The following is a 25,040-nucleotide window of genomic DNA, read 5'->3' as shown; positions in this document are numbered from 1 at the left end:
CTCAACATTTCTTTGATACGAAATTAATGTGAGAACATCGACTAAATTTTCATAGAAAATTGTCAGCAAAAAAATTCATAAAAAAGTTAGGCAACCATACTTAAAAATAGTATAAGAATCAAGCTTGACCTTTCTTCTTTCAAAAAATATCCTATGTTTATATGTGCTTCTAAAAAGAAATACCTCAAAAAAACGTTTGCCTAAGGCTACCTAAAACAAGTGGTATTTGTAGAATAACACATAGTAAACTATCTGCTCCCTTTTTTTTTTCTTTGAATATTGGCATGTGCTTAGAAAATGCATGTAGAAAGTAAAATCAATAATAAAAAAAGCGGGCTCAACATTTCTTCTACTATAAATTAATGTGAGAACATATACTATATTTTCAGGACCTTAACAAACCATGAAAAATTAGTAACCATACATTAAAAGCCACATAAAAATCAAGATTAACCCTTCTTCTTTCAGAAAAATATCTAGGTTTATATATGTTTCTAAAAAAAACACCACAAAAAAAACGTTTGTCTGACGCTACCTTAAAAAAGTGAAAAAAACTTTGAACAAAATTTTAGCACAAAAATCGGCTCCGTAAAACGCGATTTCCGCGTACCTACATAGCTGGAAGTGAAGCTGTTGCAATGTTGGTCGGGTATATTGTAGGAACAGGCTTCAAATTATACAACAAACGAAATCGTTTTTCTGATGCTCCTTTGTATACTAAACTTTCATCAAAATGTTTAAAGCAGATCACAGATGATTTAGTAACAGTCCAACAATTTCTATTTACAAATCTAACCCATAACTTTCTCAAGTCATCATCTTTTGGAAAACCCAAGACTGGTATTACTTCACACCATTATAATTGGAGGTTATTACAACCAACAACACAGCATTTATTAACCATTATTATTATTAACAATTAAAAAGTAGCCACAAATAACAATACTAAGTTGTTGAAGTTTAGTAGAGATGTCAATTAATCTAACGCGAAAATTTTTATCCTGTTCCAGATATACTTACTTAACATTGATAGCGCAATATTTAAAATATTTTGAGAAAGTTAGTCCATATAATGGAATATTCGTTTTTTTAACTGGCCTTCTATTTTTTTCGATTTAAGCAGATTAGAAGGCCGTGTATTTAAGTAGGCCATGTGTCATAGTATTTAAAGTTAATGTAATTCCAAAGGAATTTTCTAAAAAGCTTTAGAAAATTCCTTTGGAATTATTTTCCATATATTTCTATATATATGTGATAGCCTATGGCGTATGTCTTTAAATACATAGTCATTTAATGACGTATAGTCATGAGTAACTTTGAATATTTAACTTTGAATATTTAACTCAAATAGACTATCGCAGTCGCACTTCACGCATTATTGCTTGAAATTTTATTGAAGTTATTTCACAAACAAGGAATGATTTTTGAAACATTTTTTTCAGTTTAACTTGTACAGTTGTCATTTTTTCTCTCCAGAAAATTTCATGACATGCTTAAATGAGGAGAAATTTTCAACTCCATCTGGCGATTTAGATTGCAAACTATCTTGTCATTGTTCATCTGACGATCAAAAAGAAGTCCGCAATGTTTACGTCGGATGTGAAAAATGTTGCTGTCCTGATATCAATTGTAAACGTATTGAAAAAGCTCTTCAAGAGACCACCGAAAGTATATTTATGTTTATATATATGTATGTATATATATATATATATATATATATATATATATATATATATATATATATATATATATATATATATATATATATATATATATATATATATATATATATATATATATATATATATATATATATATATATATATATATATATATATATATATATATATATATATATATATATATATATATATATATATATATATATATAAAATTAAATGATAACACCTGGTAATTAAAGAAACAAAGATGTTACATCTGATGGTCGCCTTAGATGTGAAACTCAGAGTCATATTTCTTGAAATACCAGGCGTTATTATTTAATTTTACATAATATAGTTTGCTTTACTCTGTATTGAGAATAATATCCCGGTATTTATCAACAAAATTATTACTATTATATATATATATATATTATAACTATTATATATTATAAAATTATTACTATTATATATATAAATTATTACTATTATATATATATATATATATATATATATATATATATATATATATATATATATATATATATATATATATATATATTAGGTACGTGGACTGATTTTTTTAAATTGATCACATACTAGAATGTTATATATCATCAAGAAGCCCTTTAATACAGCATTTTAAAGGTGAAAAAGTTATAAAAATCAAACGATTCTATAAAAAGTTATGATGTTTTTATTAGCACATTTTCGATATACAGATTTCTTGATAAAACTGTGGTCAAATCTATATATATATATATATATATATATATATATATATATATATATATATATATATATATATATTCTCTACATAAATTGTTATAACTTTGTCAATTTTTGTTCTAATATCATAACTTGGTATCAAAAGATAAATGTAAAAATGGGGTATAATTTTATATAAGCTTCTAAAGGACACATCGAGGGCAACAGGGGGTGTGCCAATCCACCACCTATGCCTTACAAAAAAACAATTTTTTTTAAAAAAGAGTATTTTTTTATGAAATATTATACATTATGGTAATATTTATAGAACAAGTTAATATTTTTTTATTTCAGATCACTAGCAAATATTAGAGGTCTATCTGAGAGTTGGGTGTTGTGTTGTGAAGAAGGTTTAACACACCCTATCAAAATTTCATTCTTTTAAGTATTTAATCTTTACAAAAATGATCAAATCTAGTATAAAAAATAAAATATATATTTCAACACTTTACAAAATTGTAACTGGTGTATAAATTGCCTTTATGAAAAAAAAACACACACACAAAAACAATAAGTCTTTGATATCATCTGCTGTCATGACCTCTTTCATTACCCTTTCTGCTGTTGCTTCCAGCACTTTTGTTTGGAGGATGATAGGGCCATCAAATCAACTCATTATCCTGCCCTCCTAATTCGACTCACTGCAATGAATGATTGATGGTGGGTCAAAGATGCTGGGACCTATATCTACAATAGGCCTGATATGTAAACTCTAAATTATAAATCTTAAAAAGATTAGTACTGAATGTTGTTACATTTAATTTAAACCAATCCCTGTAGCTGAGAAAATAAAACAAACAACTAATAAATCGATGATAGCTTAACAAATGTTTATACACGTAAAAATTTAAATACTGCTATTGATTCCTCTTTTATGACACTTTTAGGGATAGCATAGTATAAATCAGGGATGCGGAACCCAAAAAGGACTCTGGATTTGAGTCACAAAAAGATTACTTTATCCTAGTTTTTGATATTCAGGAGCTCTAAAAAATATAAATATGTTTATGGACTACTGATAGAAAAAAATTAAGACTTTTAGGTTAGAGAAACAACTGTTTTTTGAACCTGGAGTCCTTAGGTATAATGGCGGCAAGGACTCCGGGAATTCAATAATCATTGAGAATATTTCTAAATAAATAATTTACCAGCAGAAGGTTGTGCAACTTGTGAAGGTTGTGGAACTAGGTAAAAAAAAGTTGTAATAATAGTTTATTTACAATTTATAAGTCATACACATATTAGAAAATAATAGTTTTAAACTTACCACTTGTAGCAGCTGAAGATGTAACTTAAGGTTAACAAAGTTGTAATAAGAAATAAATATTGCAATTGCTGAGAAATGCATAAACATATTAGAAAGTAATATTTTGTAAACATACCAGTTGCAGCAGATTTAGTTAGAACTAAGGTTAAAAAGGTGTAATAAAATATAAGAATATATGTGAAAAACATACATATATGAACAAGTTTTTTGTAGTCTACAATAAAAATATTTTTAAACTTACCACCCGATGCAGTTGAAGATGGAACTAAGATTAAAAAGTTTTAATAAAAAATAAATTTGCAATTGTCGAGAAATGCATACATATTAAAAAGTATAAATTGTTAAACTTACCACTTGCTTCAGATGAAGATGCAGCTTAAGTTTAAAAGTTGTAATAAAAAATAAATATTGCTATTTGAAATTAGTATTAAATCTATTCACAGATTAAAAAGTACTAGCTTTTAAAATTACTAACCATTGCAACTAATTAAAGGAGTGAAGATTAAGAATATAAATTAAACCAAAGCATACATGCTTATATTTGTAATTCTAAAATCATTACCAAAAGTTATGCTATACAAACTTACCGGTTGTAGGCTGTGTAGATAACATAAAAAATGTACAAAAATTACACAAAACACAATGAAATTATCAACAGTTGCACAAGTAACAATCATCAAATCAGTTTTGTGTGCAACAACTATATTAACAAAATGAAAATAAACAATGAACGTATAAAGGAACTATATTTTTAAACAACAAGCTAACACTAGAATTGTTTATATAATTATGTAAACAATAAACATAAAGACTTAAAAGGTAAAAGATAAAGTAGTGCACAATAAATAAAAAACATTGACTTAATGTTTTTAAAGTATTTAAAATACTTTAAATAGTCTATTTACTAATTTACATTTACTTACTGTATACTACTTTATCTTTGTATTTAATGATTAACATGATTTTTTTATGATTTAACCCATAAATTGTGTGATTTATACATACAAAATCTTAAAAAATCCACAAATAGTGTGCTAGAATCTAAACAAGAAATAAACATTAGGCATGCTTGTATAAAGATTTAAACAATAATCCAAAGATAAAGAAGTATGCGATCTGAAAATGATAAAGTATAATAATAATTATAATATCTTTTATTATATTTGAAAAACACAAGTTTTTTTGTTAAGAATAAACCAATTAAGAGTGTGATTTTTTATGACTTATATGCAGTGTCTTAATAAAATTGTCACTGGATAATATTACGTTTTATGTTTATCATTATTGTTTTTGTTGTAGAAATAGTTGTTAATAATAGTATTATGAAAAAAGATAAATTAAACTCACTATCTGCAAGAGAATCCAATAAACTCACTATCTGCAAGAGAATCCAATAAAGTTTTATAAATTTTTTTCCATTTTAATATAAATCTAATAACAAAAATCAAAATAATACATTATTGCAATAATTTTTATTTATAAAATTGGCTCCTCGATCTGTCCCCTTACTTTTCTTGCCGAAAAAAAACAACAGAAAAACAGAAATTAGATACCAAAAGTGCTACATTATTTAATTGCTACATTATTTAAGTGCTACATTAATAAAACTATTTACTCCTATTTATTTTTCCTTAAAATTTGGCATGTGCATAAAAAATCCATGTAAAAAGTTACCTGAACAATAAAAAAAGGGGGCTCAACATTTCTTTGTCTACAAATTCACATGAGAACATCAACCAAATTTTCTTGCATTATTTTCAGCAAAATAACCCATCAAAAAGTATTGTAACCATGCATAATAACCATATAAAAATAAAGCTTAACCTTTCTTCTTTTAAAAAGTAGTCTAGATTTATATATGTTTTCCAAAAGAATTACCACAAAGAAAAAGTTTGCCTAGGGCTACCTAAAAAAAGGGTTAGACTTAAAATAATACTAATTAAACCATCTGTTCCCATTTCTTTTTTGGTGAAATTTGCCATGTGCATAGAAAATGCATGTAGAAAACTATCTGAATAATAAAAAAAGGGGGCTCAATATTTTCTTGACTACAAATTCATGTGAGAACATCAACCATATTTTTAGGAACAAAACAATCCATTAAAAAGTTTAGTAACTATACATAGAAGTTATATAAAAATCAGATTAACTTTTCTTCTTTCAAAAAAATATCTATGTGTATATATGTTTCTAAAAAGAAACTACACAAAATCTTGCCTGACGCTACCCAAATAAAAGTTTATACAAATATAAAATAATGGAAGCATTATTAGACGCACTCAAAATATATGAAATTGCTGTTTTGGGTCATAAAAAAAAATCAAAGTAGGAAAAGTGCGTCCACGTCCCTGGTAGTACCGCTCTCAACTTGTTTCTTCGCGCAACGGCCTTGTTTGTCAAGTTTCGTGTTTCGGAGTTATAGAGTTGAGAGAGGGTTTTAACCACAATTAAGTAGCCTAGTTGTCTGTAGTAGCCTTCTGGGCCTTGGGGAGGTGAATTAACAAAAAAAAAAAAAATAGCGCTAGAGTATATATATATATATATATATATATATATATATATATATATATATATATATATATATATATATATAAATATATAAATTATGTTAGTGTATTCTACAAAGTGAGTGCTCAATGTTCTTAAAGAACATAGCGAAAATAATTTGGGAAGAATCAGATTCTTCCTGATGAACCTACTGATGGAGAAACACTGTGTAGAAGAAAGAAAAAATTAGATAAGTGTTTTTACTAATTTATATATATATATATATATATATATATATATATATATATATATATATATATATATATATATATATATATATATATATATATATATATATATATATATATATATATATATATATATATATATATATATATATATATATATATGAATATATATGAATATATATGTATATATATATAATAGATATATATATATAATAGATATATATATAATATATATATATATAATATATAATAGTTATATATATATATATATATATATATATATATATATATATATATATATATATATATATATATGTATATATATTATTGTTATCAACCACAAAAGACAGATAATTAATGTAATTAATTCATTACTTTTTAATTTTTTTTAAAATTAAAACAATAAGAAGAAATATTAATAAAACAACAATAATAATATTCCATTTCATCACATTCTCCCCAACACCTTTAAGTAGTGGCTACTTGGGCTAAGTTCATTGTTTAAAAATCAAACCGATTTTGAAGCTATGTGCTTTTGAATTGATTGTCTTGGTAAAATATCAGTTTCAACCTAATTGGACATGGCAGGTCAGAGCTTACTGTATGTCAAACGGTGAAAATCAATTGATGTTGAATTGATTCACTGGATATTGTAGGAATATCCAATGTCCAGACTCACTTGTTCTTGTAACTGGTTTGTAACTTGTAACAACTGATTCTATTAATAATTTTCCAATGAGCTTAAATTTGGTGTTTCCATGATAACTGTAAGTGAGTCTTGGGTTAGTAGTGTAAGATAATAAATAAAAACTGTAGATGTACAACTGCTGACATGCTTAATAAACACATATTGTGGGTTTGCTTCCATTAGAATACCTCATGTATATTAGTTTCATACTTCGAATTTTTAACGTCTCAATAACATCTTGCCGAGTTGGGCGAGCCATGACAAGATTGAGTGTCCTGTAGCAGAATTTTCATGAGGAATTTGATTAGTAGTGGTGTTGATTAAAGAACAAATGGAATTGAGGGCATGAGGCAAGACAACCTTCCAATATAAAGATACACAATATAGAAAGTAAAATACATTCATTAAGTTTCAACTCACACTTATTAGAATTGTTATACACAAGACACAGGTATCTGAACATTACAAAAGAGACAAAAAGTCTCATGGAGATGGTTATTGATATGATATCTATAAACATCTCCATAATAATTAAAATGTATTTCATGCGTTTAAGTGATAAGTGTTTTGTTTTAGATTTGTTTTAGGTTTACTTAATGTAATTGTTTTATTTTCAGTTAAATTTATTTTTTTATTTTATAGTTCTTACTTTTTAATGCTGAAATTTTTTTTCCTCTGTATTCAAAAAGTACTTGATGCCAAGTTATGTTTTTAAAAAAATAAATGTTTCTGATTTTCTTGAAATAGGATCAATTACTTCTTTTTGTATTATGTTGATAAGAATTCATGAGTTTAATGTTTTTTGCAAATAATTTGAAATAAAATTTCAATTTTTATGATAAAAATGCTAATATTGTTTTAAAAAAGTAAAAAGTATGGCATACACAAGTGCTTCATAAAAGCATATGCCTGGATAGATTCTGCCTCATCCCGTCTCTCACTGCTTCACTTAACCCCTGTATATTAGGGTGTCCCAAAAAATAATGAAAATTTTGAAAAAAGAGACTATACCCTCCAAACTATGTGATTTGGTCTATAAAGATAGAATATATAAAAAATTTTGATCCAAAGTTAGCAACTTTGCTAGATGTGTAATTATAAATTTATATTTTTTTACGGTTTTATTGCGCATATTACTAAGATAATTTTCCTTCAATAAACATGAAAAACACCAACTTACAAATTTATTTAAATTTGTAAGCAGAATTAAAAAATGAAATGAACAACCATTACAGCGAGAAAAAATAAATCACATTGTTAAAAACCTTTTTTTTTATTAAATTAAACGCATAGGAAAACAGTTATAAAGTATATGCTTTTGTGAGTTGATCTTTTGGCATTTTTGCTTGTAATTTTTTTCTATGATTTTTTGCAACTAGCCTTATATTTTGCCTTTGATTCAACTTTTAAAATTCCAATAATTTTAGTAGATATCAAGACTCTGGACCATCCAGAAGAGATAATGTTGTTTTGGAATCAAGAACTGAAGTAATTTGAGGGTACCCAATATGGAATGTAGGCATAGGAAATTTAAGTAGATTATGAATTTTTTTTTTTTCATTGTCTTTAACGTTATGATCTCCAATCGCTAACACAGCAAGCTGAGGAGTTAAGTACCAAGAGCGTTTTTTTATACTCTTTGTTAAAGACTGTCCTAACTGGTCATCATATTGTTCTTGTATTTTAAGAACTACTGTGCAAAAAGAATAGCGGTAAAAAAACTTCCCCTCTGTACCTCATTTTCTTTCTTTTCTGTCATTATTTTAACAACATTTTTTGTCATTTCCAATGTAAGGAGGTAAAGTACATCTGCCATAAAATGTGCCTCATGACAAGTGCCATGTTGATGGAATTTAAAATTATTTACATTTCCACCAAGATAAAAAATAACAAGCTGGCAAAGGTTTCTATAATTACCTCTTGCAAAAGTATTTTTGAGCAGAGCTTTTGAACAGAAAGTAAGGCCATCTTTTGCAAGAGTGTGCAACACTGAAGCAACTTCTAGGTTCAACTCATTTAGAGTGTTCACTTCAGTACGAACTTTGTTCCACTTTCTTTTTAACTATAAAATATAATGCTGTATGGGGACCTTTTTTCTTTCTTGTGAGTATTTCAATGAAGTGATACATATGCAGTTCATATATGTGATGCCTGCATAATAATCATGTTAAAGGGATGTAAAGTTTTACGCTCAGCAATTGAATTGCTCCAACATATATCCCTGTGTTACTACTGGTTGTATTGCAGCAGCAAGCAAACAATTGATTAACGCACTCGTAATATTCTATTTCTATTCATTCTAATTGCTTGACATGCTCCAGTACCATTTTTTAATTGGACAATCCCAAGCAATATATTGTCACAATCTGGAGCAACTGGAGAACTAGCGCTCACAGCCAATCTGTCATAAACAACAGATATTTGAAGGTCTTCTGAAATTTCTTTAACTAGTTTAGTGTCAAAATGTAAACTAGGCTTTTACCTTTTAGTAAATCAGTTGTTTGCTTTTTCAGAAGGTCCCCTGTTGACTAAATTATCTGAAACCGTTTTCTGTGAATAGAAGACCTAGAGATGTTTATTTCTTTAAAATTAACACTAGATTTGGAAAGAATGGCAGACATAATTGCGGTTTGAGGTCATATTTCAATATTATATTTTGCTGCCACAATTGATGTTGCTTCAATAAGCCCATCAGGAGTAAGTTCTATGATTATTTTAGTCATTTTCTTTAATCTAAAAATGTTTAATGAATTAATTTTTTATTTAAATTTGTTGTTGAGTTAATATGCCTCTAATAATTATAAAGTTGTTCTGGAAATAAAATCAATACTTGATTATAAATAAAAATTATTTTTAATAATGTACTAGTTCACAATTACCTTTTTTTTTTTCTTTATAAGTTTTTGTTAAATTCATCATCTGTTGAAGAGTCAAATTTGCAGTCAGCTGTTTCAAGAGTCAAATGCAGTCAGCTGAGTCAAATGCAATCAGAAGAGTCAAATTTGCAGTCAGCTGATTCAAACCCAAATTTCACTACATATTGATATACTACTATCTCCAGGCTTCCTTGAACTCTATTAATCTCTTTTTTTTTGTTTTTCAATAGTTAGAAAGCTGAATCTCCTCTTTACAGTTCTAGCTCTGTAAGCTGCATCATCTTTTTCTTCAATGAACATTTTCCTTTACTTAATTTGGTCTTTAAAAAATTCTATGTCATTTTTAACTACTTCTATATCATTATTAGACGCTCTTATTTTCTGTTTAAGATCCATTTTTGAAATATAAAAAGATTACTTAATTCGAATTTAAATTCTTCTACTAGAATGTTGTGCTTTGTTTTATCTTTGAACTCAAGTGATTTCATTTTTAGCATTTTAGTGTATTTTTTAATGAACTTCTTTAATTTGTCCCTAAGTAAATAATAAAAAAAATTGTTTTATTGCTAACAAAAAACGAGTACAAACTGAAAAAATATTCATTATTTTAAATGTTACTAATTACCTTACTTGAGCTCCCTTCTGAATATAATCTCCAAAACCTGCTTTGATCCATACAAAAATAACTTCGGCAACAACACAATTGATCTCAACATGATCAACACAAACTTCTTTATAACACACAAGTTCAAATCCAAGACGTTTTTGTGGACACGCAATGTGAAACTTTGATGGCCTGAATCTGCAGCTTTTTTCAGAGTTTAAAAATAATATCTCAACACATTTCCCTCAGAAGGCAGTTGGGTTTTTGGCAATTTCTTTATAGGATAATTAAGAAGGTAAACAGTTCTTCTAGGACTAATAGAGAAGTTGGATTTTCTCTTTGAACCTTGCTTTATTTTCATTTTTGAACATTCCATATTAAAAAAAAAAATGATATTGTGAACACTTCTGCACTAGTTGAAATTATTTAACAAGTAAATCTATTAGAAAAATTTATAAACATTCTTAAGCTATCTAATAAATCTTTCTGTATGATTTTAACAGCAATGCTTTTTTCATGACAATTATTACTAAAGCGACAGTAACAAAAATACGGAAAAAATTGTTAAATCCAAATTTTCAAAATATACATCTTGCAATTGTTGACTAAATGAACCATAACATATGGGTATTTTCTTTTTCTACAGATCAAATCCTACAAATCCTAAACACTTGAGGGTATAGTCTTTTTTTTTTTTTTTTTTGACACCCTACTGTGTATTGGTATATATAGTTTAGTGTGTACACATTGAAATTATATATTATTCATACATATCGGTATAAATAATGTGTTAAATAACGGTATAAATACCATTTAATTTAGGACTTAACTCAACACTGCATAGAAATCAAAAACTAATAAAATATAATGGAAATCTAAAGAAAAAAAGTGAAGAAACAGTTAACCAATTAGGTTTACTTTTATACTTATGAGAGTAGAAATAAATTTTTTTAATATTGACTTGATAAATACCTGATAAAAATATATATTTTGCTACTAGTATTTATTTATAAATAAAATGAAAGTTTTTATGTTATATTTTGTTCTTCTATAATTTTAATTAATAAAATTAAGTACATCTTTTTTTGCTGTTTAAATGTTTTCAATACATAGATCCTACCTATGCCTAATAATAATAATAATAATAAGATGCCTAAACCCTAACATTTCAGTAAAATTTTATGCTCTCTGCTATATTCCACAAATTATATACAAAATATTCAACTTTCTTTATAGAAAACACAGTGACTGCTCTCATCATAGCAATTTGTTTAGTAACTTTTGTATTACTTGTAATTATTGGAACCTTCATATTTATTTTTCTATCCAAAAATCGGTTGAAACAGTTTATTATTCGATGTAAGTAAAATATTATTTTATATTTGCATACAATACTTGCTCGACAATGCAAAATGCTTTTTAATATATATGTGTGTGTGTGTGTGCGTGTGTGTGTGTGTGTGTGTGTGTGTGTGTGTGTGTGTGTGTGTGTGTGTGTGAGTATTTTATTTTAGTGTGTTTTAAAAATAAAGTGATCAATGTTCTTAAAGAACAGAGCAATAATAAATCAGTAAAAAACGCTTATCCAACTTTTTTCTTCAACTTTAAGTTTCACGATTGCTTATTATTTTTGTAAATAATAAAGGGGCAGGGAATTTACAAATATTTTAAAGATATCTTAAGGGTTATTTCTGTAGCCTGATATATCTATTTTTATGTATTAGATTATGTTTTGTTTTATTGCAAAAGATGATGGAAATGGTCAGCCCTACCCATTTAAATACATGATGTTTGTATTTGGGAGGTAGGGGTTAAGTTAAAAAAATTGGTAATTTTAAAAATTTTTATCTTAGCATATATGAAAATAATGTCAACGAGCAATAGTTTTGGAAAAATATCTCATCGTGAAGTTTTCTTGTTGGAAAAAAAATTGGAACAATACCTAATATACAATTGCCAACTAAAAAAACTGTATTGCAATATTACCATTACAGAGATCTTATGCTAAGAGCTGATTTTCCAAACATTTCCTCAGTTAGTATAGCTTCATGTCCTCTTGGTGATTTCTTTACGGCACAATGTGCTGAAATAGGCAGTTGTCTCCAAAAATGTTTACCATGCGTTGTTTATGAGTTGAAGAAAATATGGCAAAAAGCAGGAATTCCTTTTATTAATACTGACAAGCATATCAGGTTTTTAATTTTTAGTTTAATCCAATTTAAAATTTATGTTATATAAGTAACAATTATAAATTCATACAATTTTATATATTTATAATAAATTACATTAATTTTAATGCATTCTTCTACATTTGTTTTAGAGACAAGATTGTTGACTTAAAGAAGAGAAAAGATTTAAACAAACACAGAAACCATTCAAGTACAAATTTAGTTTTAAAAAGAGAACAGTTTTCAAGAATGCTAGAGGAGGTATTTGATATTATAAGTCAAAAGAATTGTGAAGGTATTATGAAAGATAAAACTAAAGATATAAAAACTAGAAGAGAAGATGCAGATTTTCTTAACGACCAGAAAGGAGTGCATGTTCAGAAAATGTTAGGTAAAGATAAAATTTCACAAAAATTTTTAAAAACAAAACAAAAAGAGAAATGAAAATAAAAAATCAAAGAACGAAAGAGTCCATAAGAAAACAGAAAGAGTTAGTTACTGAGAAATATGAAAACACAACAAAAACTTTAAATACTTTAGATGATAACCAAGATAAAGAGTATCTACAGTCTTCTAGAAAAATTAGAAAATCTTATGTTGTTCCTCTTATTGTTCCAAAAAATATAGGAAAAGATTTAGCTCCAACAGCGTCACAATAGGGAATAAGTTCGACTGCACTGAGTGCAACTCTTCCTTCTCTATAAATAATAGTTCTGGAACGACAGATGATTTTTCTATTTCTAACGAAAGTATTTTGAGGCAGAAAAAATTAAGTATAAGAAAAACTGCCTGTAATATTAAAGACAACTTTATTACATTGGCTAAGGGTAAAAGTCTTACTGTGCATTTTGACTCAAAAGTTATGTTAGAAATGAAAGAACTTGGTAAGAAAAAAGTTGAAAGAGTACCTGTACTAATCAGTTTACCAGATCTCTCAGAATCCCAACTTTTGGGTATTTTAATTTGTGAAAGATGGCACTGCTGAGTCTCTTGGGGGAAAGCAATCAAAAAAACTTTACAAGACTGAGAGCTATTTGACTATGTTAATTGTCTGTCCTTTGACACCACAGTTACAAATACTGGTTGACTAAAATGCTTGTACTCTAATTGAGCAGTGGAGCGGAAAAGCTTTAATTTGGATGGCTTGTCGCCATCACCTTCAAAATTAGATAATGATATATTTCCAAGAAATGACTACCAGTATTTTATTCAATTAGCAGTTCTTTGGTTAGGTGGCAAAGTAACAAAATTTCAATTTAGATTTCCAATGGCTTCACATCATGTCAGGTTTGTGGCACAGGGAGTTTATTATTTAACATATAATCTTCTTCAGCCACAATTCAGTAACTTAGGTCCTAACATAATATCATTGCAAGAGGGAAAGCTGATTTATGAAATTGCTTCATTTACAGCACATTTTATGTTCCATGGTTTATTAAAACTCCAATCCCTGCCATAGCACCTTCTTTAGATCTAAAAGCTATTAATGAAATGATACAATATTCTGAATTCAGTTTTAAACCAGCAGAAGCCGTACTGAAATCACTTAAAAAGCACAATTGGTATTTAAATGAAAGATTTATGGTTATGTGTCTTGCTGATAAATGTTTACCTGTAGATCAGCTACAAAAATTAGCTCTTAAATTAGCTCAAACAGCGAAGCCCACAGTTATAAGATGGGGAAACTGAATTCCGAAATTTTTACTGACAATCAAAAAAAAAATAACAAAAAATATTGAAGATTTTATTGGTCCTGAAAGCTGGTTTTTATTTGATTTATTAAAAATGACATTACATGAGACAGAATGGCTTAAAATCAGTTCATCAAACTGGGAAAATTTTTTGGGTTACATTAGATTTAAAAATTATGTCACTGGTCTTCTTGTTGTAAATGATAGTGCAGAATGTGCTATTAAACTTGGTCAAGACTTCATTGAAACTTTCAGAAACAAAGAAGATAGCAAAGCTAATTTATTAGTTGTTGCAGATCATTGGCTAAAATTTCAGACAACAGAAAAAAAATCTTGGTTGAAAACTTTAAAATAATCTTTCTTTAAAAAATAAATGCAAATCTAAAAATATTATTTATTTATAATACATAGGAAAAAATAGTACACAGACGTCCCCCCCCTCCACCTCCGACATCTACACATCCTGTATTTAAATGGGTAGGGCTGACCATTTCCATCATCTTTTGCAATAAAACAAATCATAAACTAATACATAAAAATAGATATATCAGGCTACAAAAATAACCCTTAAGATATCTTTAAAATATTTGTAAGTGACCCTACCCCCCTTATTATTTACAAAAATTATAAATTTTCTAATTTTTGGACTGCTGGTACCCATAAAAAAAAATTACATTTTTTTAATACACATATCAAAGTAAACCAGAAAATTTATTATGGTATTTTATTTATTTTACTTTGGTGTTTTATGCCCCACCCTAATGTATATATATATTCATATATATATATGAATATATATATATATATATATATACATATTTATATATATATACATATATATATATGTATATATATATATATATATATATTTGTGTGTGTGTTTATATATAGCTCCCCTGAAAATGAATATGGCTCGCCATATTTATTTTAGGGGAGCTTTTCTCCACTCTTGCACTCATTTACTCCTGCCGAAGCCTCTCCCACTCTCTATCTCTCTCTCTATATATAAACACACACACAAATATATATATATATATATTGTTTTTTTTTCAAAAACTATCTGTTTATTTTTTGAAAAATAAACAGATAGTTTTTGCACAAACTATCTGTTTATTTTTCAAAAAATTACTTATTGAATAAACAATTTGGTTTTATACTTGTTACAAGCATATGTTTGTAATGTTACTGTTACAAGAATATATACATAGCAAGCGTCATTTATTACACCATGAAAAAGTTCTTTAGACAAGCGTTTTCTTTATGTTTTCACACTAGCTATCCATTCATTTATTAAAAACATTACTTATTTGATAAAAAATTTGACAAAGTGCTATAAAGTTTTTACTGCTTATAGAAATTTTAAAATAATAAAATAAAATATAAAAAAATAATAAAATATAGTCATAATATAAAAAATATAAATATAAATAAAATGTAAAAAAAATAATATAAAAAATTAAAATAATATAATATTATATATATATATATATATATGTATATATATATATATACATATATATATATATATATATATATATATATATATATATATATATATATATATATATATATATATATATATATATATATATATATATATATGATACATCTCTCTCCTTTTCCCATGCATGCGTACATACGTATGTACATATGGTTTGTTGCATTTTTATCACAATTTTAACTTATCCACAAAAATTCTATTCATGGACATTCATATATTTTATTTTTATTTTTTTGTTTGTGAAATATTTGTTCTTCTACAAATATTTCACTAAATAATTTTTACAACACACTTGTTAAAATTTTTCATAGAAATAAGTTTTGATTTGCAATATTTTAAATATACTGAAACATTTAAAATGACCTTAAAACTTTAAAAAATAATTTCACTGTGATACACACAAATAATAGTAGTATAAATAAACATTTTTTAAAACTTAAATAGTTTCAAATAGACTGCATATTTATTTTAAAATAAAAGTAAAAAAAACATTGTTTCTTAGACGCTTCACAAATGTAACAGTTTTTAGTAACATCATACATCAACCAACACATTTGAGTGCAGTGCATGTTTTATCAGCATAATTTTCATTGGATAGACTTTTATATAAATATCTCTGATGAAGAACAGAAATTTTTTAAAGGATATGTAAAAATCAAAACAAACTAAACTTATATTTTGTTTGTTTGTACTTTATAAAATTTTATAAAATTTTACTTTTACTCAGTATATTATTGTTTTTAGAATAGTTCTATATATTTTTTTTATATATTTTCATATATTTTGTATGTTTTTAAAAATGTTTTTAAAATAGTTCTATATATTTTTTTATATTTTTTCATATATTTTGTAAATTTTTATATTTTACATATAAAGTTTCATATTTATGAAGCCTGCCTCATTTTCATGGAGTGTGTTTATTTCTTGCGCTATTAAGTTTTAAATTTGATTTTTGTTAATGATGTACTGATGGCTGATTGTGGCTAATAATAGGTATTAATGTATTTATATAAGGGTATCATAATAATATTAAGAATGTAAAATACATATATAGCATGCACCTATACATCACCAGTGACTCACCTACTAACCTATGTCAATTGATTAAAAACCAGCAACCAATTAATCGGCTTCACCAATGGCCGATGACATTGATTGAATAATATACATTGGCGGATGCATCAGCATTGGCTAGTAAACCAAACCAAATTGGTACATCTTTAATTTTTGTTTTTTCTTTTTTGTGTAAATTAACTGCAAAATTTAAATTCCACAAATCTAATGTCAATCCTGCATTAGATGACTCAGGATCTTGCATGCACTGAAATAATGCAGGATTCAACGAGACCCCATTTAGCAAAATTGCTATCCTTTAGTGTGATATAGTTTTGGTAGATTTTAAATAAGTACATTTAGGATCTTTATCTTTTTGAAAAACAAAAAATGTGTGACCCATAGTTCTTTTTGCATAGAAATGCAAGTTTTTGAAGAATGTTCTGGAATTTTTTTAATCATGATGGCTTCAATTCGCGAAACATTGCTTGACTTTTGCAATCATACATTGTTTTATAATGCATTATTCAATTTAATGATGAACAACGGTTTCCTCTTTAACTCTTTAACGACTTTAAACCATAGTTTTTCAGTTACTTTAGATCATTGTCCAATTGTCCAATATAATTTTTTTGCTTATCTCATCCTTTTAACTTTCTCTAATTTTGGGAATTTAAAGTGTTCAAATGTTTTAAATAAAAGAAATCAAGATTAATTTTCTCTTGTTCAACTACATTATATAATTTAAATAAAACTGTTAATTTGATGCGTGTAACTATTTAGTACATTTTTATATATTTTTATATATACAAAATTTATATATTTATAAAATTTTTATATATATAAAGTTTATATATTTATAAAATTTAAGACTTAAAATGCTTGCAACTCTTTTTTGTGCATATATTTATATAAAATTAAAGGTGTTTAAAAACATATTTAAAACTTATTTAAAATACCATTTTTAAAACAGCTTCAAATAATTAAAGCAAAAGTTATCATATTCCCAATTTCGAAGTGTTTATCTTTCGATAAAGTTTATTAAACACTTCGTATTTGACTCTCTAAATGTATTACTAGGATCTTTGTTATATATATATATATATATATATATATATATATATATATATATATATATATAATATATATATATATATATATATATATATATATATATATATATACAACCCGTAGATGTTGTCCGAAAGTTTTTTCCATATTTTGCCCCAACCAAACCCTCAGTCGATGTAGCAACACTCCCTTGCGGGTCAGGCTAAAAGATAGTAGATGTAGCAGCACTCCCTTGTGGGTCAGGCTATTTGTCAGTCGATGTAGCAGCACTCCCTTGCAAGTCAGGCTATTTGTCAGTCGATGTAGCAGCACTCCCTTGCGAGTCAGGCTATAAGATAGTCGATGTAGCAACACTCCGCGCATGATTTACAGTAAAAAAAAATAAAAATAAAAACATTGTTTATATTGTTAAAAACATTCAGAATGTTTTTAAAACATTCTGGTCAATTAAATTTGCGTTTTTGTGGTTGTTTTTAAAAACGATTTATTTGTAATTAAATTAATGGTTTTTACTTTCGTCCAACACGCAAATGTTGGACGAAAGTCAAAAGTAATTAAAAGTGACGTATGTGTTGGCGTAAGAATCCCTTTTTTCCTTCCGCTCTTCCCAAAGACAACAAACTATAGATCTATATATATATATATATATATATATATATATATATATATATATATATATATATATATATATATATATATATATATATATATATATATATATATATATGTATATGTATATGTATATATTGGCATGTTATCTGTTATTATATTATGTATTATTATGTTTTTGTTATATGTATAATAAAATGTTACTTATATATGTTATTTAACTATATTTATATATTGGAAATCAAAACTCATAACATCTACTATATTTTATGTGCTTTGAACTTTGCAAACCATGCTTATATTCATTACGAATGTCATTTTAAGCCTCCATTTTTAGGAGTTTTTTAAATGTGATATTCAGATTCAGCATCCTTGAGAGTACAAGAATTTCTGCTCTCTAGTATAATGTTAGTGTTTAAATAAATAAAAAATGTATACATATGTATACATACATACATATATATACATACAAATGTATACACATTAATGTATAATATATTATACATTATATCCCAGCTTACAACATTAGCACCCAGCTTACAATTCCTACTAATATTATTATTTAGCCAAAGCCTCGGTTACTACTGGGTTGCCCTTTTCCACTATAAAATGAATTTGTTTAAAAACTATATAATTATTTTTAAATAACAGGTATCAATATAGGCTATATTATAGTATTTTCTACCATACAAATAGTGAGCAACTGGAGTTGAAACATGACTTAGCCGGGGCTTGGTTTGATAAAATATAGACGAGGATAACATATATCATATCTAAAATGACAATAGTTTAAAAAATTATAATGCAGATAAAAACATTTATAATTTTCATAACAAATATATTGTCTTCTGCCCACTTAATCTTATTTGCCAGATATATTCATTGGAATCTTATTTGTCAAACAGGATTATTAAAATCTTATTTATCGAACATATTAAAAATATTTTTGTATTGGTGTACTTCCAAATACATATCTAGATTATCCAAAAGGTTGTGCAGAAGAAACTAAAGAGTCAAATGATGGTGTCATTGTATATGAAACCTGATTACTAAGTGTTGGTGCGTTTACGCTTCTGCTGACAAAAACACCAAACCACTGCCAAGGGATGGTTGACCTCCAAAAGTAGCATATATACATATATTTGCAGATACGCATAAATTCAGACATGATTTCATTCTATTTATTTTATTACTTCTTTTTTTTTTTTTATATATATATATATATATACAGTATTGGACAAAACATTTGCAACCAACATCGAACAATGTTAAAAAGTGTTCCTAATTTTACATGTTTTAAAAACAAAACAAACTATACTACCACAGCAAACAGTTCAGGAGTCTGGAGTCATAGCATGTCATGACATAAGCAATCAGCTGACAGGTGACAGCACACAGGCAGAATTTCGTTGACAAGTGCCATTTTGCAGCGGACAAAACAAGTGCAACTTTTTTGGTTTGTTTCATTTTCTTAAGTCTGTCCGTGTCAACTTCACGGAAGTTTTTTAATAATTAAAGGAAGTTTCCAGAATTTTCTAGAAGCATGCAGAAGCTTCCAGAAGTTTCCAGAAGAAGCATCTGGAAGCATTCAGTAGCATCCAGAAGCATCAAAAAGAAGCATCTAGAATTTTCCAGAACAGGTTCACACAGGTTCATTTTACTATATAAGAGACATGTAAATCGACAATGTAATTCAGACAATGTAATTCAGTCAGTATATGGAAGTCAATCAGTCAGTATTATCAAGACAGTTTATCGAAGTGAGTTTTATCAAAGTGTTTTATTGAAGAACATCAATACAAGAAGTGAAATACAACAAGTGTTTCATTACATCAATACAGTCCACATCCAACCAAGATGTTGTGTTCCACAGAGCATTATTACAAGCCACAACAAGAAAATTAGTTCAGAAAGACCAAAAGAATACCCACCCTGCAATTGCATAAAGAATGAAAACTACCCTATAATAGGAAAATGTAGAGCCTCTAATGTTATTTATAAATGTATAGTATCCCCCCCTAACACCCCAGAAAAAGTATATATTGGCCTAGCAGAAGGTGAATGGAAGAAAAGATGGGCTAACCACAAACACTCATTCACAAATAAAAAGATGAAAAACTCAACCACCCTATCAAAATATATATAGCAGATAAAAGAAAACTTGAAAATAACACCAAAATTAACTTAGTCAATAATTAAACAAGTCCCCACCTACAGCAACCTAACAAAAAAATGCTTACTTTGCCTTCATGAAAAACTTTGCACAATATCATACAAAGGTACGCAAACTTTATTAAATAAAAAAGCAGAAATTATTTCTAAGTGCCGTCACAAAAACAAGTTCTTGCTTGACAACCACGAGCCCAAAGATTAAAAATTATATATATATATATATATATATATATATATATATATATATATATATATATATATATATATATATATATATATATATATATATATATATATATATATATAAAAGGCAGTTAGGTTGGCATTCGGCCATGTCGACCTAACTTAGAAAGACAAAACACTTTTTTTTATATTTTGAATAAAATAAATAAAATAATAAGCTGCAAATCACATTTTATTTAAATTCTAAATAAAAACAGAAATAATAACCTTTTACTTAAATTTTAAATGCTAAAATTGAAATAAAAACAATAAAATGAATGATTTAAATAAATTATTTAGAATTTAAATATATATAATAAGTAAAATAAAAGCAAACCTACTAATTAAATTCTAAATAAAATAATAAAAAAACAGGAAAAGTCAACAACAAAAAGTCAGCGCCTTATTCTAATTTTTAATAAAATAATTAAAATAAAAACAAAACATATATTTTATTTAAATACTAGCTGACCACCTGCATATCTTTAATAGCTCAGTAGTTTAGTGTACTGTCATCAGTCGTTTGCCAAGGGTTCAAATCCGCCCCTTAACGTAATTTTTATATTATTTAAAGTATATTATACACGATCGTTCCATATACCGCTCACAAACTCAACTTATTGCTATGCACTTACAGACGTTTGTTACACAAATGGAATTTTTACATTTGTGTAATTTTAAATGACATTTTTATTACGTTTACATATCTGTATTTAGATTCTTTACAAAGTGGTAAAATGCTGTTTCTTTTTTCAAATTTTAAGATAATGCCTACCTTAAGCAGTTTTATTTATTTTTTTTATTCTCGATTTTTAAACATTCAATAATTGAAATAGTAATAAGTAAATAGTAAATAAGAATGTTTAATCATAATCTTGTTGGCTCTAGATTATATAAAGTATTTTAGTATTGTAATGTCTGAAAACACAATGTTCTAGTTTCTGAAAGTGGAAGTTCAGAATTCTCTGGAACATACTCCTGTATAAATAGCTTAAAAGGTATATATAGACATCGCATGGATATAGATAGGGTGTAGCATGTAGTAAGCTGCATGTGAATATATTTTTAAATAAATATAACCATATTTTGCATAATAAATTATAATATTTACCAATGACTTCGATTTTCATTGTTATAGATATTCATACTTCAAATGTTACTACAGATTGTGAAGGTCGTAGAGAGTCGAAAGCCGTCACTGTGGAAAATATAGCATTCCTTAAAAAGGAAACAAATGTTTGATATGTATTCTTATTTATTTAATGTATGCTTTATATGAAGCATTACTGTCGTAAAAAAAAGCGTCATTAAATCTGACATTGAGTTAAAAGATATCAAAAATCAATTTTTTGACAGATTTTGTTCCAGTTATCTTCCAATCATTAGCGGATTATATGTTTGCTTCTGTGGATTTTTAGAGGATAACATACTTACTTATGTGGATTTTTAGTGGATCACATGTTTGGTTATGTGGATCAAAATTTTGATTATTTATTACATTATTTGTTTCTCTTTGTTTAGTTGCTACAAAATATATTATTATTGTACAAGTAAAGATATATATATTTTGAATTTTTTTACATTTATTCAACATTAATCTAAAAGCTAAATACATTAATAGTACTTATTATTAATTACATAGATATTGATTTTTAACTTAATTAACTACTAATTAATAGTAAAGTGTGTTAACCGGGATATAAATTTTACAGCTGTTTTTCTTGAATTGGGAAACTATTTAGTGCCTTAGCTAGAGTTTTAGCTCTAAAAAAAAGTAGTATTTTTACATGTAAGAAAGTCCTTTATTATATACCATTAGTAATGGTCCGTTAAATGGACTGTATAGAGGCTGGTTAACACTTAGAAGTACTATATATAAATAGCATTTTGTTTTTATAATACCGTTATATTTTGACATATTTATTCAAATTAAATTTGATTTGACGTTTTATTATTTAAAAATGTAATATATAGAAAATTATTAAAACACGCGCATACATATAAAATCGATATAAATATATATATATATATATATATATATATATATATATATATATATATATATATATCGATTTTATATATTTATTTACAATAGGGTATGAAAATATTATTCAGATAAAAAAATAAAAAATATTTTTATATCCTATTAAAAGTCAAGTACAACAAGAAATTTTATTAATGAAATTTCTTGTTGCACTTTTCATTTATTTATTTATTTCATAAAACATTATAGACAAAAAAGTTTTACTTTGAGTATCTTAGTAGCCTTTGATATAACAAATTTTTTAATCAGTTTATTTATTTATTATAACCTCGAAAAAACGTTTTTACATTATTTATGGTATTTTTGTAAATTTTTTGACGATTCGTTTTTGATTTTTATATTTTAATTTTACATTGTATATTTTTACTCGTTTTTGGAAATTAATTTTATATTAAAAATTTATAAATTTTTATTACTTTTGTAATGTATAATATTGCTAAATACTTATCATATGCCCGCTACTTTTATAGGTCGCAGGTTGCTAACTCATCTCATAGAAATGATTCTAACCAATAAGGTTAAGGATTGATTGGTCGTATCTATTATTCGGCAATATTTTTTAAATTCATGAAGAAAAATTTTTGACTATTTTTTTTTTAATTGTATTATTTAAAAAATTCCTGTATGGTCTAAAGTTAGTTTTTACCATTTTTAATTAGGTAGGCGTTATTGGAATGCACGTACAACTAATTTTTTCTTATTTGTACGTGTTTATTTAAACATAAGATATTAATTATTTTGACTAAAAATCTACTGTTTAATTTACTTTAATAATTTTTTTTTGTAACTTAAATTATAAACCCTAATTAAATAAATATTGAGAGACTTTTCTTATATTTAAAAGAATGCCTGTCCAAATCTAAACCCTCAGTCAATGGTTGTACTCTGCACTGCGCCTCTATTACTCTATTATATAAGTCAGTCGATGTATGTATACTCCATTGCGCCTAGTCCCATTTAAGTTAGTCGATGTAAATACACTCAACTGCGCATATTCCTAATTTAATTCAAGCGATGTATGTACACTCCACTGTGATTACATCAGTCGGTTTGTGTACGCATTGATGCGCTCTTTCGATGAAAATTTGAATAATAAACATTACTACAAATAAACAATAATAATTTAAAAAACATAAAGCTACTTAGAAGTAAAACACTAGAACTAGAAAATAATCTAAATAAGGAGGGTTCAAACCTGAGTTAAGACTGTTGTAGTTGTAAAAATTAAATACAATAACACACTACAAAATATTAATATTGTATTGTAATACTAGAGAAGTAATTAAAGCAATAATTATTTTTATTGTATAGGTGTGATAAAAAACAGTTACAATAGTTAATGTATTGTTTTTGATCTAACAATACATTAAAATCTTGAAACTATTGTATTTTATTGCTGTGATGTAATTACGCTATGTGATTACATTAACTATTATATTGTTTTGATGAAAAACAATTACAACAACTATTGTGGTGTATTGTATCACTATTTCAAGGTCCAAAAGCTATTGCATTTTAATGTATCAAGATTTTTTTTCCACGCATTTGTTATTATTTAGGCACAAGTAAATTCAGTTGCGCCCATTTTTACCAGACATTTACAATACTAAAATATATTTATTTTAAGATGTGGTCTTGTGGTTTATCCTCCTCCGGCTAATTGCCATACTACCAAAAAAGCGTCATAACCCGCTCTACGGACCGAGAGTAAGGTGAGTTTAGGAAGAGCGAAGATATATTAGAGTGAAAGACAGAAGTAGTCGAGTTAGAAAGGTTGCATAGAGATAGCGGACAGGAATTGCACACGATGTTAGAAGGTACAATAATACCGTTAACTAAGTCACTTTATAAATGTACGTCGACAAAGTCACATGATATAAAGTCTTTAAAAAGTAACTTTGTCGTTATTA

At 26.5% G+C, this 25,040-nt stretch overlaps 1 protein-coding gene across 3 annotated transcripts; it reads left to right on the top strand.

Moving 5' to 3' along the window:
- The first annotated feature begins 1,197 nt into the window (after window positions 1-1,197).
- On the top strand, window positions 1,198-23,710 carry LOC136084522 (uncharacterized). Of its 3 annotated transcripts, none has more exons than XM_065804611.1 (4): window positions 1,198-1,668; window positions 11,422-11,511; window positions 11,836-11,958; window positions 12,453-12,805. In XM_065804611.1, exons 1-4 carry the CDS (start codon window positions 1,485-1,487, stop codon window positions 12,605-12,607), a joined length of 552 nt encoding a protein of 183 aa, XP_065660683.1. In that variant the 5' UTR covers window positions 1,198-1,484; the 3' UTR covers window positions 12,608-12,805. The 3 variants fall into 3 exon arrangements, with proteins under 3 accessions (XP_065660683.1, XP_065660685.1, XP_065660684.1); XM_065804613.1 differs by lacking the exon at window positions 12,453-12,805 and adding an exon at window positions 23,601-23,710 and having other exon boundaries at window positions 1,241-1,668; XM_065804612.1 differs by lacking the exon at window positions 12,453-12,805 and adding an exon at window positions 22,225-23,582 and having other exon boundaries at window positions 1,270-1,668.
- The last annotated feature ends 1,330 nt before the right edge of the window (window positions 23,711-25,040 follow it).

Source organism: Hydra vulgaris, chromosome 09, assembly GCF_038396675.1.
Source record: "Hydra vulgaris chromosome 09, alternate assembly HydraT2T_AEP".
Taxonomy (NCBI): Eukaryota; Metazoa; Cnidaria; class Hydrozoa; order Anthoathecata; family Hydridae; genus Hydra; species Hydra vulgaris.
The sequence above is the reverse complement of the archived record's forward strand: the minus strand, read 5'-3'. Positions and strand labels throughout refer to the sequence as shown.

Coding starts and splice junctions, on each gene's coding strand:
- LOC136084522 (XM_065804611.1), top strand. CDS start 1,485: ATGACATGCTTAAATGAGGAGAAATTTTCAACTCCATCTGGCGATTTA. Junction 1,669..11,421: donor TCTTCAAGAGACCACCGAAA/GTATATTTATGT, acceptor CATTTAATTTAG/GACTTAACTCAACACTGCAT. Junction 11,959..12,452: donor GAAACAGTTTATTATTCGAT/GTAAGTAAAATA, acceptor TTTTTATCTTAG/CATATATGAAAATAATGTCA.